Source organism: Poecilia formosa, unplaced genomic scaffold (assembly GCF_000485575.1).
Source record: "Poecilia formosa unplaced genomic scaffold, Poecilia_formosa-5.1.2 Scaffold48, whole genome shotgun sequence".
Lineage (NCBI taxonomy): Eukaryota > Metazoa > Chordata > Actinopteri > Cyprinodontiformes > Poeciliidae > Poecilia > Poecilia formosa.
Genome location: NW_006799987.1, coordinates 411,408 through 432,761, shown reverse-complemented (window position 1 = coordinate 432,761; position 21,354 = coordinate 411,408). Strand labels below are relative to the sequence as shown.

At 38.1% G+C, this 21,354-nt stretch overlaps 1 protein-coding gene and 1 long non-coding RNA gene across 5 annotated transcripts in view; one reads left to right on the top strand and one right to left on the bottom strand.

Moving 5' to 3' along the window:
- aplp2 (amyloid beta (A4) precursor-like protein 2) overlaps nucleotides 1-21,354 on the bottom strand; it is a 79,380-nt gene that overhangs the window by 1,521 nt on the left and 56,505 nt on the right. Inside the window, exons 7-16 of one of the 4 annotated variants that reach the window (XM_007552327.2) lie at nucleotides 18,819-18,952; nucleotides 15,994-16,068; nucleotides 15,631-15,789; nucleotides 14,983-15,111; nucleotides 12,582-12,681; nucleotides 10,994-11,167; nucleotides 9,471-9,506; nucleotides 5,357-5,439; nucleotides 3,390-3,467; nucleotides 260-418 (exon numbers count right to left, since the gene is read on the bottom strand). In XM_007552327.2, the coding sequence (XP_007552389.1) occupies nucleotides 260-418; nucleotides 3,390-3,467; nucleotides 5,357-5,439; nucleotides 9,471-9,506; nucleotides 10,994-11,167; nucleotides 12,582-12,681; nucleotides 14,983-15,111; nucleotides 15,631-15,789; nucleotides 15,994-16,068; nucleotides 18,819-18,952 (1,127 nt within the window). The remainder of the gene's footprint in view (nucleotides 1-259; nucleotides 419-3,389; nucleotides 3,468-5,356; nucleotides 5,440-9,470; nucleotides 9,507-10,993; nucleotides 11,168-12,581; nucleotides 12,682-14,982; nucleotides 15,112-15,630; nucleotides 15,790-15,993; nucleotides 16,069-18,818; nucleotides 18,953-21,354) is intronic. The other 3 variants (XM_007552329.2, XM_007552328.2, XM_007552330.2) reach the window with 3 other exon arrangements.
- On the top strand, nucleotides 18,959-19,555 carry LOC107836292 (uncharacterized). Its single transcript, XR_001662167.1, has 2 exons — nucleotides 18,959-19,151; nucleotides 19,231-19,555. It is a non-coding gene; the product is annotated as an uncharacterized LOC107836292 (long non-coding RNA).

Genomic DNA, 21,354 nt, shown 5'->3' with positions numbered 1-21,354 from the left:
AAGAACAAAAATTTTAATTGCTATATCAAATATTCATCTATTCACTGCTCTTCCTTCTTGCAGAAACACTTTCCAGCTCATCATGGGGGATCCCAGAGCATTTTCAGGACAGCGGCTAAATGAAAAATCCTATAATACAACATTCTCTAATCTGATTAATCGATTAATCACCAGAGTAATCGATTAGTAAAATAATCGTTAGCAACAGCGTCAGATTCAGTGACTCATGTTGGCATTCCTTGTTGTTGTGGTGTCTTACCTCCACGATGCCGTGGCTGATGGTGCCGTACTGCCTTTTCCTCAATAGAACCAAGCTGATCACAATCACAGTTGCTATGGCGACGGCGATCACCAGCAGGCCAATCAGCGCGGTGTTGCTGTACCCTATGCTGAAGTCCTCTCCCAGGGGGCGGTAGGGCTGACAAAACAGGAGGAGGAAATTACAGATTTCAGTTTAAAATAACAAATTATAAATAAGACTCATTTTTTATCCAACTTCTCCAGTCTGCTACTCCTCATCTTGCCCACAGAAGATCTTCAGTGTTCACGTTCGAGTGAATACAGATTTGGCTGCAGTTATTACCAGTAATTAAATTTTTTACTTTACAGGAAAGGTTTTGTAGTTACTGCCTTCCCAAATCAATGCAACAAGATCAATACGGAAATTTCTGCTGCAGGCTCTATTCTCCAATCTCAGCAGGTGAGGTGTTGAGTAAATCATGATGATCAATAGTAATAAAGGGAAAACATGAGACTCCTGAATTTCCTATTAAAGTTTTAAAAGTAACTCCGTTTGCTGGATAAAGTTTGGTTTTTTAGGCTCTGCATATAAACTCAGCTTTAATCTGAAAAATATTCAAATCAAAATATTCAAAGGAGATGGTGAGAAATATGACTTTACAGATCAAAGTTCCTTGAAGTGGCTTTGAAGTGTGGAAATCAATCGACTGGAGGAGTTTCGCTTCGCTGTGCATCAGGGACAACATCCCCTTGGGTGCAAAGTCTGAGCAACATGCAAATGCTGTTTGCAGATTGCCAATTCAATTTACACAAACTTCTCACATTAAAACCAACAATAGGTAAAGTCCATACCAAATCAACTTATTTCCAAGCTGAAATAACGATGTTACTTTGAAAAAAAGCTACCTGATTTAATGTTACTAAATAACCATAAAAATCCAACCACTGCCAGACAGCGCAGCTCATCTTGAGCAACGAAATGCCTTGAGGAATGATATTAAGGGAATATTTTCATTTTAAAAAGCAATAAAATTCACTTAGTAACATAGAATCCCATGAGGAGCTAAACAAGGATTGGTTAAGTGTCTGCTTACATTCATTCATAAATACCTGCGCTAATTCAATAGGAAACTGTCTGTAAACCAATACCTAAGGATGAACTCCAGGTCAAATTCTGGTGAAAAGCTAGCTAATAGTAAGCTGTTTATATTGCAATATTGAATTACTGAAAGACCAACATAACAAAGGACTGTGGATCAAAATTTGGTAAATGGCTAACTAACTACTAGCTTTCCATAGAACTTCAAACAATTAGCTGTTAGCTAATCAGGCTAATAGCTTCAGTCAAACTGAACTCAAATAAAATATTTTAAGTTTTGGCCGATGAGAAGCTAATAATGAACTAGACTTTATTTAACCATTGCCTAGCGGTTAATGATTAACATGTTTTGCTAACTAGCTACTAGCTAATTATTATTTGTAAGTTAACATTACCAAGTAATAATTCCAGAATATTACTCTGATACATGTGAGTTAATTATTACTTTATGATGAAACCAAATAATTTTACATTAATTGTCAACTCCTGATCACAATTTCTGAAAAAGTCAATGGACTAGATTGGATATTGTTTGTGCATTACTTTATATTACTATTATTACTATGTAATCAATCTCTGTTCAAACGCTAATAAAGAGCTGATAGTTAAGTAAATATTAATTTAAAATGAAATTCTGATCATATTTTCCTAAATACTTTAAACAAATCTGAAATGTTTTATTGACAACCAATTGAAAGTTAGCAGCGACTAAATAAACAGCTAGCTGCTGCTGATAATAGCAGTTAATGCTAATAGGTAATTGTAAACATCTGATTGTGTTTTGCTTATTAACTAATTTTAAGGATTGGATAATCAAAACAAGAATTTGGAGAGCAACTAATCAAAGACTAATTGCAGCTGATGAGATTCCACACTATTAGACATTAAACAAAACACTCAGTTTATCATCAGTTGTTAATCAGTTAATCATTACCGCAATTATATTTTTCCAGATCTGTCCAACAGCAATTAGGTCCGAATTTCTGTTGGAAATTAGGTCTGAATTTTAAATTATTATATTAAAAGGAGCAGTGAACAATCAGATACTAAATGAAGATGCTAAAACTGGCTAATGCTCATGACTGATGATAATAAACTCTTCATTACAAAAAGGTGAAAGATAACCAACATTAATTTGGAAAGCAATGAATGACGGACCGCTCACAGAATATCAATTACTTCAATGAATAAAACTTTTTATTCAGAGTTTCTTATTATAAACTTTGTAACAAAGTCTTTCCTTCATCAATACCAGTTAGCATTAGCATGTATTAGCTAATGCTAAGTGCTAATCAGTTAGTACCGACCAACTAAATCAATTTGTTTCTTGCTCATTCAATCCTAAGATTAGCATTAGCAATTAGGTACAGATTTTTTTCTCACTCACATCAAACTAAATGTTCATTATAGGTCTTACTTCACTGAATAAAAACTTTTTATTCAGAGTTTCTTATTATAAATGATAATGATAATCGGTAGTTTATCATTATGTAATAGTTAGCATTGGTTTCTCTTTTTTTTTACCATTTGCTGAGTGGATTTTATGGTCTACAATATTGAAGATGATAAATTCACCTCTAAATCTTCATCTTCTAATCCTAAATTAATTGAGAATTCACATAAAAAACATGAGGAAACTCAAGAAAAAAAAAACATTTTAATGCTGCAGCTGATCATATCTGAGCTGACGTTTTGTCACAACCCGTTTTTCTACATTCACATTGTAACTTGGCACATATGACACAATCTGATCATATGTGAACAGCTGCTGGGGAAATTCTTCACTGCTCATTCCCACACAAAAACTGAGCCACGTCAGTTTCTGCTGATCGTTTTTCCAACGTGTACATTCAGGTACATTCACATAACAAACATGCTCCCATGCAGGAATGACATTTTTTTTTCTTTATAGCTTGAACAGAAAACTTTAACTCATGAAGAGAGGGGGGTAAGTAAAGTTTGGTTGCACACTCCTACACTCTCCTACTGTCACCTTCTCCCCGCTGCCTGTAGTTCCCCAGAGCCCAGAGGAGGGCGCCGCTGTACTCACCAGCTCATCACCATGCATAACGCTGACTCTCTCAGCACTGTAAACCACTTCGTTAACATCCAGAGACTCATCAATCACCTGTCAACACAGACAGGGAGCCCAGGTTACACTCACAGCAGTGTGTGTGTGTGTGTGTGTGTGTGTGTGTGTGTGTGTGTGTGTGTAACCAGGTTTTTATATGCTTGTGGGGACCTATGTCTGTCTACATTGTGGGGTTGTGGGGACCGCTGCTTCTTGTGGGGACAAATCCTGGTCCCCATGAGGGTAAAAGCTGTTTTTGAGTTAGAGGGATTAGGATTAGGACTAAGGTGTGAATTGAGTTTTGGTTAGGCATGTGATGGGTAGGGGGAGGGGCAGGAGTAGGCTGTAGAAAATGAATGGAAGTCAATGTAAAGTCCCCACAAGATACGAAAACAGAAAATATGTCTGTGTGTGTGTGAGAGAGAAAGAAAAAGGAATAATTTGGTTTTATTGTTAGACAGGAATGGAGAGGCAGGAAAGCAAGAGAGTGTGGATGTGCAGCAAAGTGTTAAAGTGATGATAAGCTTGAAGTTTTCTGGTTCAAACTGGAAGGAAATAAAGAGAGAGAGAGAGAGAGCAGCAGTTTTAATAACATGCAGTGGATGTAAAAGTTTACACACCCTTCATTCAACAGGAAGCCAATTTATTACAGGTTTTCCACCACCAGTCAGATCTCCATCCATCCATCCATCCATCCATCCATCCATCCATCCATCTATCTATCTCCAGGTCTTAGGTCACATTAAATGTGAAAAACTTTGGAATATTTTAATGTCACATTTTAATAGGGTGTTGACATTCCTTATATCCACTGTAAATTATTTCAGTCACTCTTCTTGTGTGAACAGGCCATCAGCATCCATCTGCTCACTGCACAATCACAGGGTAAGGACGATGCTTTTAGGAGATAGAAACAAGTGACAGCCTGCATTTTCTACAGAGACCAATCCATATTCTGTATCTGACTCAAGAAAATGTTTTTAGGTCTCACACCCATCGGATAATTTCACTGCCAGGTTGCTCTATCTCAGAAAAACAGCCTTACCCCACAAAAGACAGAAAACTCATGCACACAAACATGCAGCTTGGTAGCTGGGTGTTGGCTTGACATGCAGAACACAAGACGCACTCAGAGGCAAACATGGTTTGAAAATCCTCGCGGCGGCCTAGCGAGTTGGGTGAGGAAATGTGCCATGCAGTGACTGGCGAACAGAGCGTGGAGCCGATTTGCATGAAGGCCGGCTGGAGGAAGCCACACACAGACGCGAGTAGCCCAGAGCGAGACGGATGTAACTATGACAACATAGTTACTGGAATCCTCCGTCACAGTGAAAACTGAAATTAAGAGAAAGCGCCGGGTCGCCTCATTCATCTCAATCAGCCTCCGCCGAGTGAAATTAACCTGCCGACAGTCAGCCCTGTGTTTATCCTCAACAAAGCTGCTCTCAGGTCACAGAGGCAGGGCTTAAACGATTCATCGGATGAATTGACTATTAAAATAATCAATTAATCGTTAACTGGTGTACACAGGTGCTGAAAGAACAACACACTCAGAGTTGTAATTAAGCCAATATATATATACATTTTGTACTTATTTAAGGTAAGCCTTCAGATTTTAATAAATTAATGACGTTAAATTAGGACTGAATTGATTAATTGTGATTAATTGATCATTGAAATAATAATCAACTAATTTAGTGAACTATAAGTTATTAACTGAAGTAGGAACATGTTTATTTTCCTAATTAAAAAGGAATTGAATTATTTGTACATTTGCATGTTTTTCTAATATTGTATAAAAATGCCTAAATAAAAAATCTGCAGAATGTGTCATTTCAGAATGTGTCATTTAAAAAAACCCAATTATTGATTAATCGTCAGAATAATCAACCGATTAATTGATAATTTAAATAGTTGTTGGCTGCACAGAAGCGTCAGGCACTCACCAGGTCTTCTCCCATCTTCGGCTTGCTGTTGATGACTCTCTCCTCGGCGCCGATCAGACCGTCCAGACCAGCCATGGCGGAGCCTGGTGGAGGTAAAGCCGGATCGGTCAGTGACACGCAGAAAACGGGCAAAACAAAACAGACAAACAGGGGTGGTGATGTTGGTGGACAGCAGATTGTTTCGTCACGGCCGTTGCATCAGTCTCCTCAGTGCGCTGGTGACAACAAAACCCTTTCTCCCATTCAGCACAGAGAGACGACTGTGAACATGACAGCGCTCTCCCACAAAGGCCCTCTCAAACCAGACACATGCAATTTTTCATTAACAATCGTTGTTGTTCGCCAACAGATGCATTTTTCTGTAACTACACCTTCATGTGAAATAAATGAGACAATGATGTGACAAGCTGAGGAGGTTCTGTCCCTGCAGGGTGTGCATGGCAGGCAGCTGCAGCGTCGCTCTGCATACAGAGCAGCGCCGCTTTTTAAACAACTAACACCATGTGTAGAAAAATGGGACAAGTATTTTAATTAATTTATTATGACCAGTATTCAATCTTTGTCTGTACAAAGAGTGAAGAGTGCCAAATTACAATAAATAAAAAAACTCATCAATATTAGGGCTGCAACCAACAATTATTTTAGTAATCGACTACTCAGACAATCAGTTAATTGATTAATTGGATGAAACATTTTGTTCATTCTGAAGACTTTTCATTTAATTAATTTAATAATTTGATTTAACATTAATACAGTTCAGGGATAATCTGTTGATTATTTTTAGGATTAGATGAATAACTGATATATTTTTTAAGTATTTGAACCAGGTGAAGATAAAAATATACTGTTTTTGAACAGTTTTGACTAGCTTACTGCTCTGTGTCTATTGTTCTTTCAGCAAATGGCCTCGTTTTGAGCCTCTATGCTCCAGTTAATTAATCGACTGCTACACTGGTTGACAATTATTTTAGCTGTCGATTAATCATGATTAGTCCGATTAATCGTTTAAGTCCAAATTTCAATATGTCAATAAACCTTTAAATATACAATGAAATAATTTATTTAGCACATAATTAATTCTATGTCTCTCAATTAAAGTAATAATTTTATTATTAATTTATTTCCTCTTATTAGAAATATGGTTAAATTCAACATCTTGCCTGACCTAATTTCGTAGATATAATTATTCATGTTTTTTATTCAATTAGAAATTGAGTTTCTAATTTAAGTTTTTTATTTATTGTAATTTGACACTTTTCACACTCCATAGGAATGTTGACAAAAGCTTAATGGTAAAACTGTATCTGGGAGTAATCACACCTCTCTAACTGTTCAGTTTTAAAAAGAATAAAAAGTTTAAATTTGCATCAAAAGTAATCAAATTAGCAAAAGTCCAGTGATGTAAGATTTAAAATCAGAATAAAAACACAGGAACACTGCAGGTCCCCCGGCACACCGACCGCATGGTGAGACTCGTCCTCATGGATGAAGTTAAATACAATCAACCAGCAACCATAAACAACCAGGCAGAGCTACAACAGATGTGTCACAACAGCCCAGTCAAAGTCTAGAGTAAATACAATTGAGAACTGTGGTGAGACATAAAAACTGATGTCCACTTTTGCTGTCCCTACAACCAGACTGAGTTATATTGGAAAGGGAAACTGACTCATGGCTGCAACTGTAGCAAAAGATTTATTGGCACAAAATATAAATAATGCCAGACCTTAAGATTTTAATCTGAATAAAAAGTTAAAGATTATCTTTTTTACCCCTTCTTATCCATAAATATTCACTACTGAGCCCTGGCCAATCAAACATATAGATTTTTGAGCTTGTAACACGGGAAAATGTGAAACATACAGGGGTCAAAAGGTGCCAACGCACGAATGATGCAAATCCCAAAACATGAAAGAAAATAAATGCAACAAATGCTGCAAATGGAAAATTTTGCAACCCCGGGAAATAGAAGCAAAAATGTAAGTCCTCCAGACCACAAGGGGGAGTCGACCAATAACTCGTACAGGACAAGAACCTCAGTAACGATGGGATGTCATGATTATCGGGACGGAAGAAATAAAAGATGCGTTATAGTTCATGTCTTTCAAACACGCAGTCTTTCACAACATTATGGAACAGCAGCATATTTACAGAGGTAACTCGACCTACTATAGACTCCCCCTAGTGGTCTGGAGGTCTTCTGTTTAGTGTTAATTTTGTTGATTGTAGGTTTTTGCTAGAGATGCAGCAAAACAAAAATTTGGGTTGATATCGACATCTGATATTAATGTCATGACAAATAACTGATATTTACTAATATCATGTACATTATATCATAAATATTTCTCTACTGTTCTGACACTTAAAAAATGAACAGAAGCAAAAGGCAACAAGATTAAAACAAATACCGGTTGTTCATATCTTCCTAAATTTATTTATCGGACCGATACGTTTAAAAAATTAATAATATCAGCTGATATCGATGTTGATGTAGATACATTTGCTGCGTTTTTGGTTGCATTTGTTTTTTGTGTTTGTGTGTTTTGGAGTTTTCATCACTTTTTTGTGTTTCCATCGGCGAAAACTTTTGGGCTGGATGAACGTTTAAAATAAAAACAGCAAACAGTTGTCATAATGTACTTATATTTAGAAATTAGTGCGAGATTTAAAAATTCAAAACTGCATTGACAGAAAAGTTTTCCATCTACAGTCAGGAGTCCGTTACGCTCTTTCCTGTCTGGGATGCAAACTGTGCCGAAAGTCCAAAAATGGCCGCTTTCACATCACAAATAAAAGGTAATCAGTAGGAGAAATGGTAAAAGATCCCACTGTCAACCTAAGTGGAGAACTTTTTCTTCTTAGTTTGAGACATTAGAGACATGGAGATTGCACTGATCACAGACTCAAGCTGTGATAAAAAAATGTTTTCCTTCCAGGCAGCCGGACGTTCTTATAATCTCTTAAAGTTTCAGGATTACAGCATAAAGACGGTAGGGGCGGTTTAAAACCTCTGCACACGTCGTAATCTCTGGACTTGTAGGAGAAATTTATTAGTTTATTTTTGGGTGAACGCAGAGTTCAGAGAGGTACACTGCAAAAACACAAAATTTAATCCAGTATTTTTAGTCTAGTTTTATAGTGCAAATATCCAAGTACATTTAAAATAAGAAAAAAACAACTTACAAGTAACTTTTCCGTAAGATATAGGAGCTTGTTTTTCATCAATAATTCATTAATATTGATTTGAAAAAGTTCTAGTTTCACTGGTAGATTATTTTACTTATAACAAGACATTTTCCCATTTAATAAGTTAAATAATCTGCCAACAGAACTAAAACTTTAATAAATATTAAGGGATTTTTGACTTAAACTCATATTTTCTGCTGAAAGGTTACTAGTAAGTTTTGTTTTACTTTAAGTGTACCAAGATATTTACAATAAAATTAGATTTAAAAAAATACTTAAGATTATGTGTTTTTGTAGTTTCATATTGCAAAAACCATAATCTTACCAAGTCTAGTTTTAGTGCAAATATATTAGTACACTTAAAGTAAAATAAAACTTACAAGTAACATTTCAGCAAGATGTAGCAGCTTGTTTTAAGTCAATAATTTATATAAAAAGCTCATCTTGATATAAGTGAAATAATCTGCCAGTTGGACTAAGATTTTCTATTATATTAAAGAATTACTGACTTAAAACAAGCTACTATATCTTGCTAAAAACTTACTTGTAAGCTGGTTTAGCCTTATTTAAAGTGTTCTCGGACGTTTGCACTAAAAACTAAACAAAATACTTGGTAAGATTTAGGGGTTTTGCAGCGTATACGCTACATTTCACAGCTCCTATTGGAAACTAGACGGCTGGTGAGAAAAATACCCATAATTCTGGTGAGAGCCAAAAGACTGCCGAGTAAAAACTACCAGCTTTTTTTACAAAGCATGAGGTGATAATCCAAATATGATGAAGAAAAAAGAACAAAAAACAAACAAAAAAAGCAACGAAATCAGGGTGGTCAGTAAGAAAGGGTGGAAAGGAGAGGAAAAGCAAAGGAAAACAATGGGGATGGTTTTAGTCGGGCGGGAGGAAAACAAGACGCAACAGAGGCACCCACCTTTCTTGAAGGCACGTGGGGAGTCTGATAGGTCGCCTTGACGTTAGAAATGAGCAACAGAAAAACAGAAGATCAGAAAACGGGACGGAGAGAAGAGAGAAAACTGAGGTGAGAAGAGAAACGGCAGGATTATCAAGCTCTGTTAACTGACTGAGCAGAAACGGGAGAATCAGAACCAGAATCGGAGTTGGCGCGCCTTGCTGAGCCCTCGGGCCGCTGGCTCGGGTCTCAAAACGTTCCTCTGGGATTTCACTGTAATTTGCCTCCCATCTTCCTGGAAATATTCCATCCATCATTTCTACTTCTCTTTAAGGATTCAGTCTTTTGTTTGGCACCAGTTTGACGTTCGTTTCCCCCCCGAAACGATTGGCTGCAGCTCAGTTTAATCTGAACAGTGGAGTTCTGATAAATGGGATCTATTATGCAAAATTCACATTTTCATACTTCCATTTGGGTTTCTGCTGCTTCTGAAAACAACCAAATCACTAACAACAAAACAAAAATAGTTGAAACCAACAATGTTAGTTTCATTGGTTTTGGCAACAATTTTATGTTTTTTGGTGTCTGGAAAATGAGACTTTCAAAAACCTTCAAAATGTAACGTCACAAATCAGCAGGAACTGCCCATCACCTAGTAACCCCAGCAAAGCCCAGGCCGTTACCTAGCAACCTCAGCGGAACGCCGCCCGTCACCTAGCAACCAAAGCTGAGCTCCAGAATATTTGGTCAACTGATTTTCAAATTCCAAATTAGTTTACTGGTCCAAAACGGAAATTAAACGTTTTAACTTACGTTACACAATTTCAAGTCACTGTTGTCAATCCTGAGTTTTACGACAGTTGGAAGCGTTTTATGGTCGGGCTTCCAACTGTTGTAAAACTCAGGAAAGAAAACAATGACTAGAAAGTGTTACTCTGATATTTATAAAAAATTCTTCAGGGTTATTGTAAATGGTGATAGTTGTTGACAGAAAAGACCTCCTGTAGCAGTCTGTATTACAGGGAATTTGAAGAAGCCTCTGATCAGAGATGCTGTTTTTCTATGAAAGTCTCATGAAGCTGATGCTCAGGATTGTTGATTATTTTCTTGATGTTATGTAAAATCCTTCTTTGCGTCATTCCAGTGTTTCCGCAGTCGCCCCAGAACAGTTCCAGCCTTCTTTATCAGGATGTTGAGCTTTCTTTGCTCCCTGGCTCTGATGCTGCCACCCCAACGGGAGAGACAACACTCTCAACATTATAAAACGATATCTGCTCTGTACAATGGCTGCTAGAAAAGACAAGTGTTTTGTTGTTGACTTACCGTTCAGAAACCACTTGCTGGATTCTTTTTGGTTGTGCAGGAGGCTCTACTAATGCTTTTCAAAGATGTACAGTTGTATATTTATGCATCCGTTCGCAGCCATTTTCACGTGTGTGTGTAAATGTCGCGTTGGGGGGCATGGCCAGCAGCAGCTGATTTGAATTTAAAGCAACAGGCCACCTTTAAAGGTTTTGCTCAGTGTGTGTGGTGTTGTACCGTACCTTCCGGCTCTGAGCGCGCTCCCAGAGACGTGACCTGGATGGGTCGGTACGGTTTGCCCTCGGAGACGGGAACCTCCACACTCTCCTCCGACGACACGGTGACGTCAGGCTGCGATTCAGAGATGGAGGACAGGAACTGGTCCATGTCGGCCTTCTGCTCCTGGAGCAGGTCGTCTGCAGAGCAAGAAAGAAAATCACAAAACATCAGTCACACTGCAAAAACACAAAATCTCACCTGGTCTAGTTTCTAGTGCAAACATGTTAGTACACTTGAAATAAGACAAAGCTAACTTACAAGCACAGCTGAGTCGCAACTTGTTACATTTATTTGATTAACTGTTGGCAAAAACACTGTAAGTACTTGAGTAAAATTTCTGGGTTTCCACTGTTCGTATCTTCACTGAATAAAGAACAAACATGTTTGTTCTGTTTGGTTGGTCTTTCTCACTAAAAACATGTGAGACAGACCAACAGTGTTAGTTTCATAAGTTTTTTGTTGAAAATATTGATTAGGAATTAGTTTTTGTTTTTTCATTTTAGTCTTTAAAGTACCAGAATTTTCACTCAGCTTCATATTTCTGATTGACTCCGATGTTCTGATCAGTTATTCAGTGCTTGAGTAAACTTAACATTTTTTACTCTTACTCAAGTAATTTCTTGGTTGAGTACTTTTTACTTTTACTTGAGTAAAAATATGTTTTAGTCGGATTACTCTTACTTGATTACGATTGTTGTGAACTCTTCCAGCCACTGGTTACATGTAACTTTTCAACAATATATAGTAGCTTGTTTTAAGTAAATCATTTCTTATTAATGAAAAAGTTCTGGTTTCCACAGATTATGTCACGTGTAGCATGAGAAACATGTCATGTTATAGTTTAAATAATCTGCCAGTGGAACAAGTACTTTTTAAAAATATGATTGTCTTAAAACAAGCTCCTATATCTTGTTGAAAAGTTACTTTTAAGTTAGTTTTGTCATTTCTAAGTGTACTAAGATGTTTACACCAGAAACTAGACCAAAAATACTTGATACGATTTGTGGTTTTCTGGTAAGCATTTATAAACCAGGCAGAGCGTCGCCTCTTCCTGCTTTCTCATTTTCTAAGAACAGCAACAGGTTCTGTTTCTGCTAACCACCAATTAGCATTTCTCTGAAAGCCGGTTTTCTCATAACTCTGCTCTGCAGATCTCAGACGAACGCGGCGCAGTGAAAGCTGCGACCCAGTTCTGTCATTACAGCAACTCAACTTTAATTTATGCTTCAGCTTCACACCACGTTTCTTTTCAAGCCAAGCAGAGAAAACAGAAGAACATTTTCAAATCCCGAAACTGGGATAACTAGCTAAGCGTGAAAACAGGGATTGGTCTTAAAAACCCAAAGAGAGGGACTTTTGTTAAAATTTTCACCAGCAGCTGAAGATAAGACGACGTGTGTCTGAAGAACTGGGTTGCAGTCAGACATTTAAACCGACCTGCTGGTGTTTGTTTTTCATTTCTCGAGAGTCTTTAGACAGAAATAAAAGGCGCAGAAAAACAAAATGTGCTGGATTTATCTTTCCATTTCACTTCATTCTCCCGTGACTCACCGATTTCATCCTGCAGCTCCTCGGCCACGTAGGGAACTTTGTAGAGCAGAGACAGACTCTGGTTCATCCTCTCCTCGATCACCCGCAGGTGAGTCATCACCTGACAGCAGGAAGGCAGGAAAACGAGGCGTTTAGAGTCACTCTGGACATGTTTGATCATTTAATTCACACGGACATTCATCTTAAATCAAATCAAAATATAAAACCAGGTAAAGAGGTTTCCATTAATGTATCTAAATCAGGCATTCACTGCAAAAACATGTTTTTTTGGTCGAGTTTCTAGTGCAAATATCTTTTATTTAAAATAGGACAAAGTTAACTTACAAGAAACTTTTCAACAACATTTAGATGCTTGTTTCAAGCAAACAATTCCTAAATATTGATGAAAAAATACTATTTCCACTGGCGAATAATTTCACTTTTAACAAAACATTTTTTCTATGTTACAAGTGAAAAAATCTGGCAGTGAAACCAAAACCTTTTCAAGAATATAAAGGAATTATTGACTTAAAACAAGCTGCTATCTCTTCCCTAAAGTTACTTTTAAGTTAGTTTGTCTTATTTCAAGTGTAACAATCTTAAGCTTTGGTGTATTTGTAGTGTTTAAAAGGCTGCTCATCAAAATAAAATAAAAAAATACCCACCAACTACTCTTGGAGGACATTCAGTCAGAATTCAAAATTAACATACATTTGTTTAATTTTTTTGTTCATTTCAGTTGGTTTTGTGATTAATTACATCTTAGCTAAATGAAATTGAAGAAAAATAGGAAATTATGGAGAAAGAAACCAAATAAAAACATTTATTTTTGCTCCATTTCCTGAGTTGATTTGATTTTCCTGAATAAAAATCTGAACTTTCTTTGCCTGATGATGATGATGATGATGATGACATGTCGTCATCATCATCATCATCATCCTGAAAAATGGCTTGATTGTCACCATCAAACCTTCTTTGCATTGATGGAAAGAAAAAATGTTTTCATTTATTGTAGCAGTTAAACGTCGCCTGTTGATTGCTCAGAACTCTGAAACATTCTCCTGCTTTAACTAGGCCATTTAGGAGAAGGAAGGAAGGAAGGAAGGAAGGAAGGATGGATGGATGGACGGACAGATAAATTGGATGGATGGACAAGCTGGTAACTTATTGTAACCATGGTGACCACTAAGGGGAAATAAAGTAAAATTTAAATTGTTTTTTGGAGCCTTCAGGATTCCTCTGGAACGGATGAATCAACAGGAAGTCTGACACAGATACCTGACCTCTGACCTCTGACCGAACGAAGAGGAATTGGTTTCACTTTGTGACCTCAAATATTAAACTTAAAGAAACAATCTCCCCCTACATTTCCATCCAGCTGCTTCAGCTCACAGCAACGTCTCATTTTCCACAAAATGGTCAGAAATCTGAATATTTGCGTCAGATTTCTGGGGGGAATCAAACCTCAGGCCTCTGCTGTACCTCCAGTGACCAACAGGGGGCAGTAAAGGACCGTTAGCAATGCGCTGCAGCGCCTGCGGCTCCTTCCTGACAAACAATCCTCATCGTGAGGGATTTCACATCTCAGAGCAGAAACTGATGCATTAAGCAGCTGCACTCACTTCAGATATTTAAAGTTATTAAAAACGGAAAGTTAAGTGTAATAAAGAACAGATTATCCTGGATTATGAGTCAAATAATGACAGAAGTAAACTGAAACTGGAGGAGGAAATGCCAGCCTGACTTGTTGCATCTTTTATGCCAATCTTCCCTGTGACTGTGTGACTCAGAGACCTGAACCCAGAGAGTCCGACCCGATCTCAGCGCCAGCGGGTCAGGGTCCGGCGCCGGCGTGCTGCAGCGTGTTAATCTGCAGCTCAGGCTGGAGTGAATGAAACACTCTGCTCTCTCTGCCGCCCACACACTTACAAACAGGGCAGAGGAGCAGGATGAGACATCATTATCCCTGCTCTGTCTGAGGAACAGGAGGAAGAGGAGGAGGGGGGAGGAAGAGGAGGGGAAGAAGGGAAAGAGAAGGGGGAAGAGAAGGAGGAGGGAGAAGAGGAGGAAGAGGAGGGAGAAGAGGAGGAAGAGGAGGGGCGGCGGGAGGAAGATTGACTCGGCAGACACTTCCAGATCGAACAGGACAGATTTTAGTTACGACTACAAAACAGTTTGAGGATTAAAATTAAATGAAAAAGTGGATGGATGGAGACCAGCTAGGGTTAAATTCCTTCCTCCCTCCCTCCCTCCCTCCCTCCCTCCCTTCCTTCCTTCCTTCCTTCCTTCCTTCCTTCCTTCCTTCCTTCCTTCCTTCCTTCCAGCGAGATCTCAACAACGTCACACTAAATGTCTCCTTCTGATGAACCCTGAGGCTTTTGGCGTTGCCGTTAGCGACGGCTGGCAGGATGGAGACACCGACCTGAGACTTCATCTGCGCGGCCTTCTCTGGGTCCACCGCCAGGACGTGCTGGTAGTGGCGCACGGTGTGCTGCCGGTCCTTGTTCTCGGCTCGGACATACTTCTTCAGCGCCTGCATGATGCGGTGGGGCTGAAACAGACACAGAGCGGCGGCCCAACGCCATCAGAACCGGGTTCCCACTTCCTGAACCCTAAACCGGGTCACGCTAAGGAACAGGAAGATGAGCTGAAGGCCGGCACCAAATACCAAAACCGGCCGCAAATCTTAGAAACAATCCACAAACTCTCACTCAGATATATATGGAAGTCCATTACTGCCATAAAGAAAAATAAAAAAAGCCCAACAAAAAGTCATGTAGTGTTTTAAAGATAGAGTCACTTTCTTCAAGCAGGTTTACTCCAATCAATTTATAATCTCTTAATCATAACCCTGGAAAGTTGAAGTTATATTTAGTCTCATAAATATGACTTTATAAAAAGAAATTATGACTTTTACTCTTGTAAATATGACTTTAAAACTCAAAATTCATATTTTTGATTAATATTTTTATGACCTTTACTCTGAAATATTTGACTTTTACTGTCATAAACGTAGCCTTAAAACTCGTGGTTTGTGTTTAATGGTGGTAATTAGTGGGTCTGCGCTGACCCTGGGGGGGTCGGCCTGCAGTGCGGCCAGGTAGTTCTCCAGGGCGACGCGGCGGCGGTCGTTCAGCATGGCCTCCACCCGGGCCAGGTGAGTCTCCACCAGCTGCTGCTTCTCGCTGGCTGCCTCCTCCTCCAGAGACTCCACCATCGCCTGGAAGTGCTGGAAACAAAACACTCAGATTACGACACAGAGCGGCGCGAGAAAATAAAAATCTAGGTCTTAGTTTCAGTCCTCCAGCCTCCAGGGAGGCTCGTTTAAGTCCTAATTTAGACTCAGACGAGTAAAGATAGAGCAGCTGGAGAAAAAGATAATTACAGACCTGTTGAGTGTCACCCAAACAGAGAGACGCAGATCAGGGCTTACCTGGACCAGAGTCTGTCTCTCCGCACGGGGAATGTTCCTGGCCTGCCGATCCGCCTCTTCCCACTCTTTCCTTACCTGCAAGAGACGAACAGGACAACGATTTACCTTTTCTCCAGGTAAACGGAACAAAAACGCCAGGATGTAGCAAACTATCGGACCAAATCTCAACATAAAGCCCTGATATAAACCGGCTTAAATCACAATGTGTCAAAGTAATTTACCCAGAGCCAAAAACTCAACTCAGGCAGGAGCAACTTCAACGTTACTCAAGTAAAAAGTATCCGTCCAAAAAATTACTAAAATAAGAGTAAAAAAATATTTGGTAAAAGTAACTGATCAAATTATCTAGGGCTGTTGTAAACGAATATTTTAGTAATCGAGTAATCTATCGATTATTCTTACGATTAATCGAGTAATCGGATAAAAAAAAATATATAAAATGAAATATTGGTAAATCTGGCATAATACCGGTGTTACTATCAGATATCAATATCAGTCCAATTTTTCATATTTGAGCATCCCTAACAGTTGCTTTTTTTGTAGTTTAGAAAACTAACCTGTAACAATAATAGCTCACTTTCTAAGTTAACCAGAAGAAAAGTTATAGAAAAATCTGAAATTATATTGAATTTAATAACAAAGAGGCAGGCTCACAAATATGCTTATAAAAATGTCTACAATCCAGCTTTTAGTTTATGTATTCATCTTCAGTGAGTTTAATAGATTAATTAAACTCACCTTGCCACCTAACCTGTCACGCTTTGGGTTTGAAAATACGGGAAATGCCGCCTGGAGTGGGAGGAGAGGGCGAATGAAGAACGTAAGATGGGTGGAGGGGAGGAAATAGACCAGCGGACTGACGAACCGTTAGACCGGGGGACGAACACGGGGGAAGCAATACGGGATATTTACGACACCTTCACTGGTCACACTCAGAAACTCATCTACTAGCCATGTACGATGCGCTCCGCCACCCGTTTCTTCAGACCGGGATATGAAATTTATTGTGTGGTTCGTCGGTAAAGCTACATTTACACGGTAAGCATCAGCTACTCAGCCGCCCGCCCTGTTCAGGCTATCCGCTCACCTCAGCGCTCTTCCCGCCGTTCGCTTTCAACCAGCAGCCCCGGAGGAGAAATGCTGCCGTACTCCAGGCATTCCCCCAGTCATTTTAAGGTCGGGCATTATCATCAATCAATAAAATCCCCACGGGCCAATCTTGAAAATTGGACTTTATGCCGCTGAGACTTAGCTTTTGTCAACAACTCAGAGGCGGAAGTGAGAGCTCCGCGCAACGCAAATGAAGTCCCGGCCGGAACACGGTGCGCTAACTAATAAAACATAAATTAACGAAGCTTCGAGGCAGGTAAATTTTCCTCGAGGAATTTTAGTAATCGAGGTACTCGAATCATTCGAGGAATCGTTTCAGCCCTAAAATTATCAACCATTTAATATTTAAAATTACGTAAAAATACAAAGTTAAGTGGGAATTTTGGACCAAAATGACAATAATTCATTTAAGTAACAAAAAAATAAAATCAGGCAAATAATGTTTCCAAATGAGTTTCTTTAAATAAAAAACTTTCATAAAACCTGCAGGTGTCTGTGTCTGGTGAGTTTTTGGTTAAAACATGTTTGGTTTTCATTCAGTGGGTAGAAAAATATAAACATTTTACTCAAGTAAAACTAAAAATACTCCTAAAAATAATTTTTTTCAAAAAAGTTGCTGAAGTAAATAACTAGTTACTACCCACCTTGAAGGTTTATGTTGTTCATGTTTTTTGTTTTTTCTTGGTGTTTGGTAAATTTGAGTCGTGATAACAAAATTTACTGAACGATAAATTGTCCCAAAAGATATTGCGATAAACGATAATATTAATTTGAGACGATTTTCAAGTGATAAATAAAGCAAGAACACGTTCTCACAGATCAATAAACTTCATATTTCAGTTAACTTTTAACGCTAAAACTGGAAGATATTTTAAATATCCAAACTACAAAAACAAATAAAATGAATTGTGGAGAAAACAAAGGAGGTAGTTGAGACCAAAGAATCAGGCTGAAAACTTTTATCATCCAGTTTAAGGCCAAAAAAGAGAAACAAAAAATGATGTAGATGTAAATTATAGATTTTGTTTTAGTTAATCATGCGATTAACTGAATGATTGCGACAGACCTGGATGTGAGTTGCAAAGCAATAAACAGATTTATGAAAATAAAAACTGTTGTTCTGGGCGGTACAACTTAAAAATAAAATGTCAGATTTTTAAAAATAAATACGATTTTTATTTTCCTCGCTTTCTTTTCTAAAAAAAGAAATTACATATAACTGAAAATATTTTCAAAAATCCCTTCTGCAATTTGTACGATGGATTATTATGTAACGAGAATTTGTTTAACTACAAGAATAATCATAATATTAGCAGAATAAAGATGCAATTTTACCAGAAATACATTTTAAAATTAGGAGAAAAAAGCCGTTTTAATGAGATCAGAGTGTTTGGTTCTCAGTCGTTTCCACATCGTTTCAACGTCCGGCTGCCAGAGATACAAATCGATTGGATTCCGGTTTGTAGGGTCACGATTCAATTCAGAAAGATTTTAAATTCAGAAACCAAAGTTTTCTATTCAAACGGTTCAGAGATTCAGTTTAAATTAAGCGACTGATGAGAGGAGAACCGAGCAGAGCTGTTTTATTTGGTAATATACGATTTGCAGAGTAACGTTTCTATAAGGTTCCACACTGCATCGCCTGCATTACCATCAATCGTTAAACTCCTGCTATCTAACAGGAAAATAAAGAGGAGCAGATTCTGGTCGCTCACCCGCTCCATGCGGTTCCGGTGCCGGACCTCCAGCTGCTCCTTGGCTTTCTGGAAGCGGCCGTGCTCCTTGTCGTCCGCCGGCGTTTCGAAGTAAACGTCCACATCGTCGGACCAGGCCACAGGATGAAAGTCGTCTATTAGAAAGTCGGAATTAGTGAGACGATCAAATGAAAGGAGACAAAACGTCGAGGCGCAGCAGGAGAGAAAGGAGCCGAAACAGGAGGAAGGTTTGTTACTCTGCAGCGTTCCTCTTCCCACAGTGAGCCTGAGATATCTGAGGGAACCTGACAGTCTTTCCGTTTCAATTTTCCCTCATCGGCTTTCAGCTGACATGTTTGACTCCCAGTTTGACAGCTGGGTGAAACTGGGTGGCCTGTTTTAGTTTTTACTCTTCAGTTTCCTCGCTAACTAGGAGTCACCAAAGCAGCAGGAGGGAAACCTTATCATGCCGCTGCAGCATCAAAACAAAGATCAACTCCAGCTTCCTGCCACGACTTCATCTCCTTATGTCAGCCTGGTTTTTATAAATGTCACAAGATTCAGTTGGAAAGGTTCCTGAACCGTTTGGAATGATGAAGGCGAAAATAAAGAAACAACAAAACAAAAACGTCCTGGTGGGTTTCTAAAAATAAACTCTGTGGGAAGACGAACGAAGAAACGTGAAGAAATGTCAGAAAGCAAACACGAATATGGAGACAAAAACACGAGCGAGCACGAACTGAATAAAAGCAGAAAAATATCGAGCTGCGACCCGATGAGCGACGGGAGCAGAGTTCTGGCATTTCCACTAAGAATATAACAACGTGGGGTGCTGTGGTGGCGGACGGGTTAAGCACAACCCACATTTGGAGGCCTTAGTCCTCGACGTGGCTGTCGCAGGTTCGAATCCCGACCTGGCGACCTTTGCCACATGTCTTCCCCTTCTCTCATTTTCCCACTTTCTTGTCAATTAACTATCAAATAAAGGCCACTAGAGCCAATAAAACCTTTAAAAAAAAGAATATAACGACGTTTTTCCTCAGGTGTTTTCTACAACAGCGCAGTAGCTGGGAAAAAGGAGCAAATTTCCACCAAAAACTCAGAAATTTTGAGATTATTCTCATAAATTTTCAAGAAAAAAATATCAGAAAAATTTTTAAAGTCCAAATTTTGAGAATTTGCATTTAAAAAAAATCTGAAATTTAAAGATTATCTCAGAAATTTTCTAGAGAAAAAAAAATCATAAAAACTTGAGGTCCGAAAGTTGAAAATTAGTTTTACAAAAAAATCTAAAATTTGGAGATTATTCTCAGAAATACACTAGAAAAAAAAATTAAATAAAAATTCTGGAGGTCCAAAAGTTTAAAACTTGTGTGAAAAATTAAATAAGAAATTAAAGATAAATTTCAAAAATTCTGTAGGAAAAACAAATTAAATTATTGAACTTTAAAAGTAAAAAAATTGGTTAGAATAAACTAGAAAAGCCAAAATTTGCAACTTTTTGAACTTTGAAAGTTTTTCCTATAGAAATTAACATTAATATTAAAATTTCTGAGTTTTTTTCTTGCAACTGTTTAACTTCAGTAATAAAAGACAGTCATTGACTAATTATATATTCTTATTCTTATTATTATTATGTATAATTAGTTAAATATAAAATAATTATGTTTTTCTTTAAAATAATCTAATAAAACATTATTTGGTTTAGTCTTATTTAAATAATACTAAGAACAAATAATTTCCTAATGTAGGAAAGTTTCATCCCTTTTCAACTCGTCCTCATGACATTTATTCATATAAGGACATTTAAACTGTTTAGGAAAAAGGAGCAAAATAAGAAGCACAATTTGATGAAAAACATGAACAGATTAATCAGAAATAATTTTTAGTGGGTTGTAAAAATTGTTAAGTTATTGTTGTTCAGACTGAGGGCTCTAAATGTGACCTTGAACAAGTTAGGATGGATCTATGGCCTAAACAAAACATTTTCATGACATTTTCTGCACAAAAATCATTTCAGTCTCCTCAGTTCTGCCTGTTTTGAGCGTCTTGTCTCTTTAAATACAAATAATCTGCTGCTGGCCACGCCCCGAAGTTAATGTGAAAATGGCTGCAAACAGACGCGTAATTATGCAATACTACATCTTTGAAAAGCATTAGTGGAGCCTCCTGCACAGCCAAAAAGAATGCAGCAAGTGATTTCAGCCATTGTAAACTGCGTCCTGCAGAAAAACCTGCTGACCAAATGTTCTGGAGCTCAGCTTGGGTTGCTAGGTAACAAAGCATTGCGACTCAGTAATCTGGAGGTTTTTGAAACAAGACACCAAACGCATGAAATTATTGCCAAAAAACGGCGGGTATTGCTTTTTTTTTTTAAGTGCTTGGGTTGTTTTTAGAAGCAGTTAAGACAAAGTAGAAGTACAAAAACATACAAAATGTGAATTTTGCAAAACAGGTTTCCTTCAAGTCATGACAGGCAAACGGAGAGAAATCAAAATAAAATTGTGAGATGATTTCAGCAGTGAGGAGGTTTTGGAGAGAAACTAAAGTGATGCTT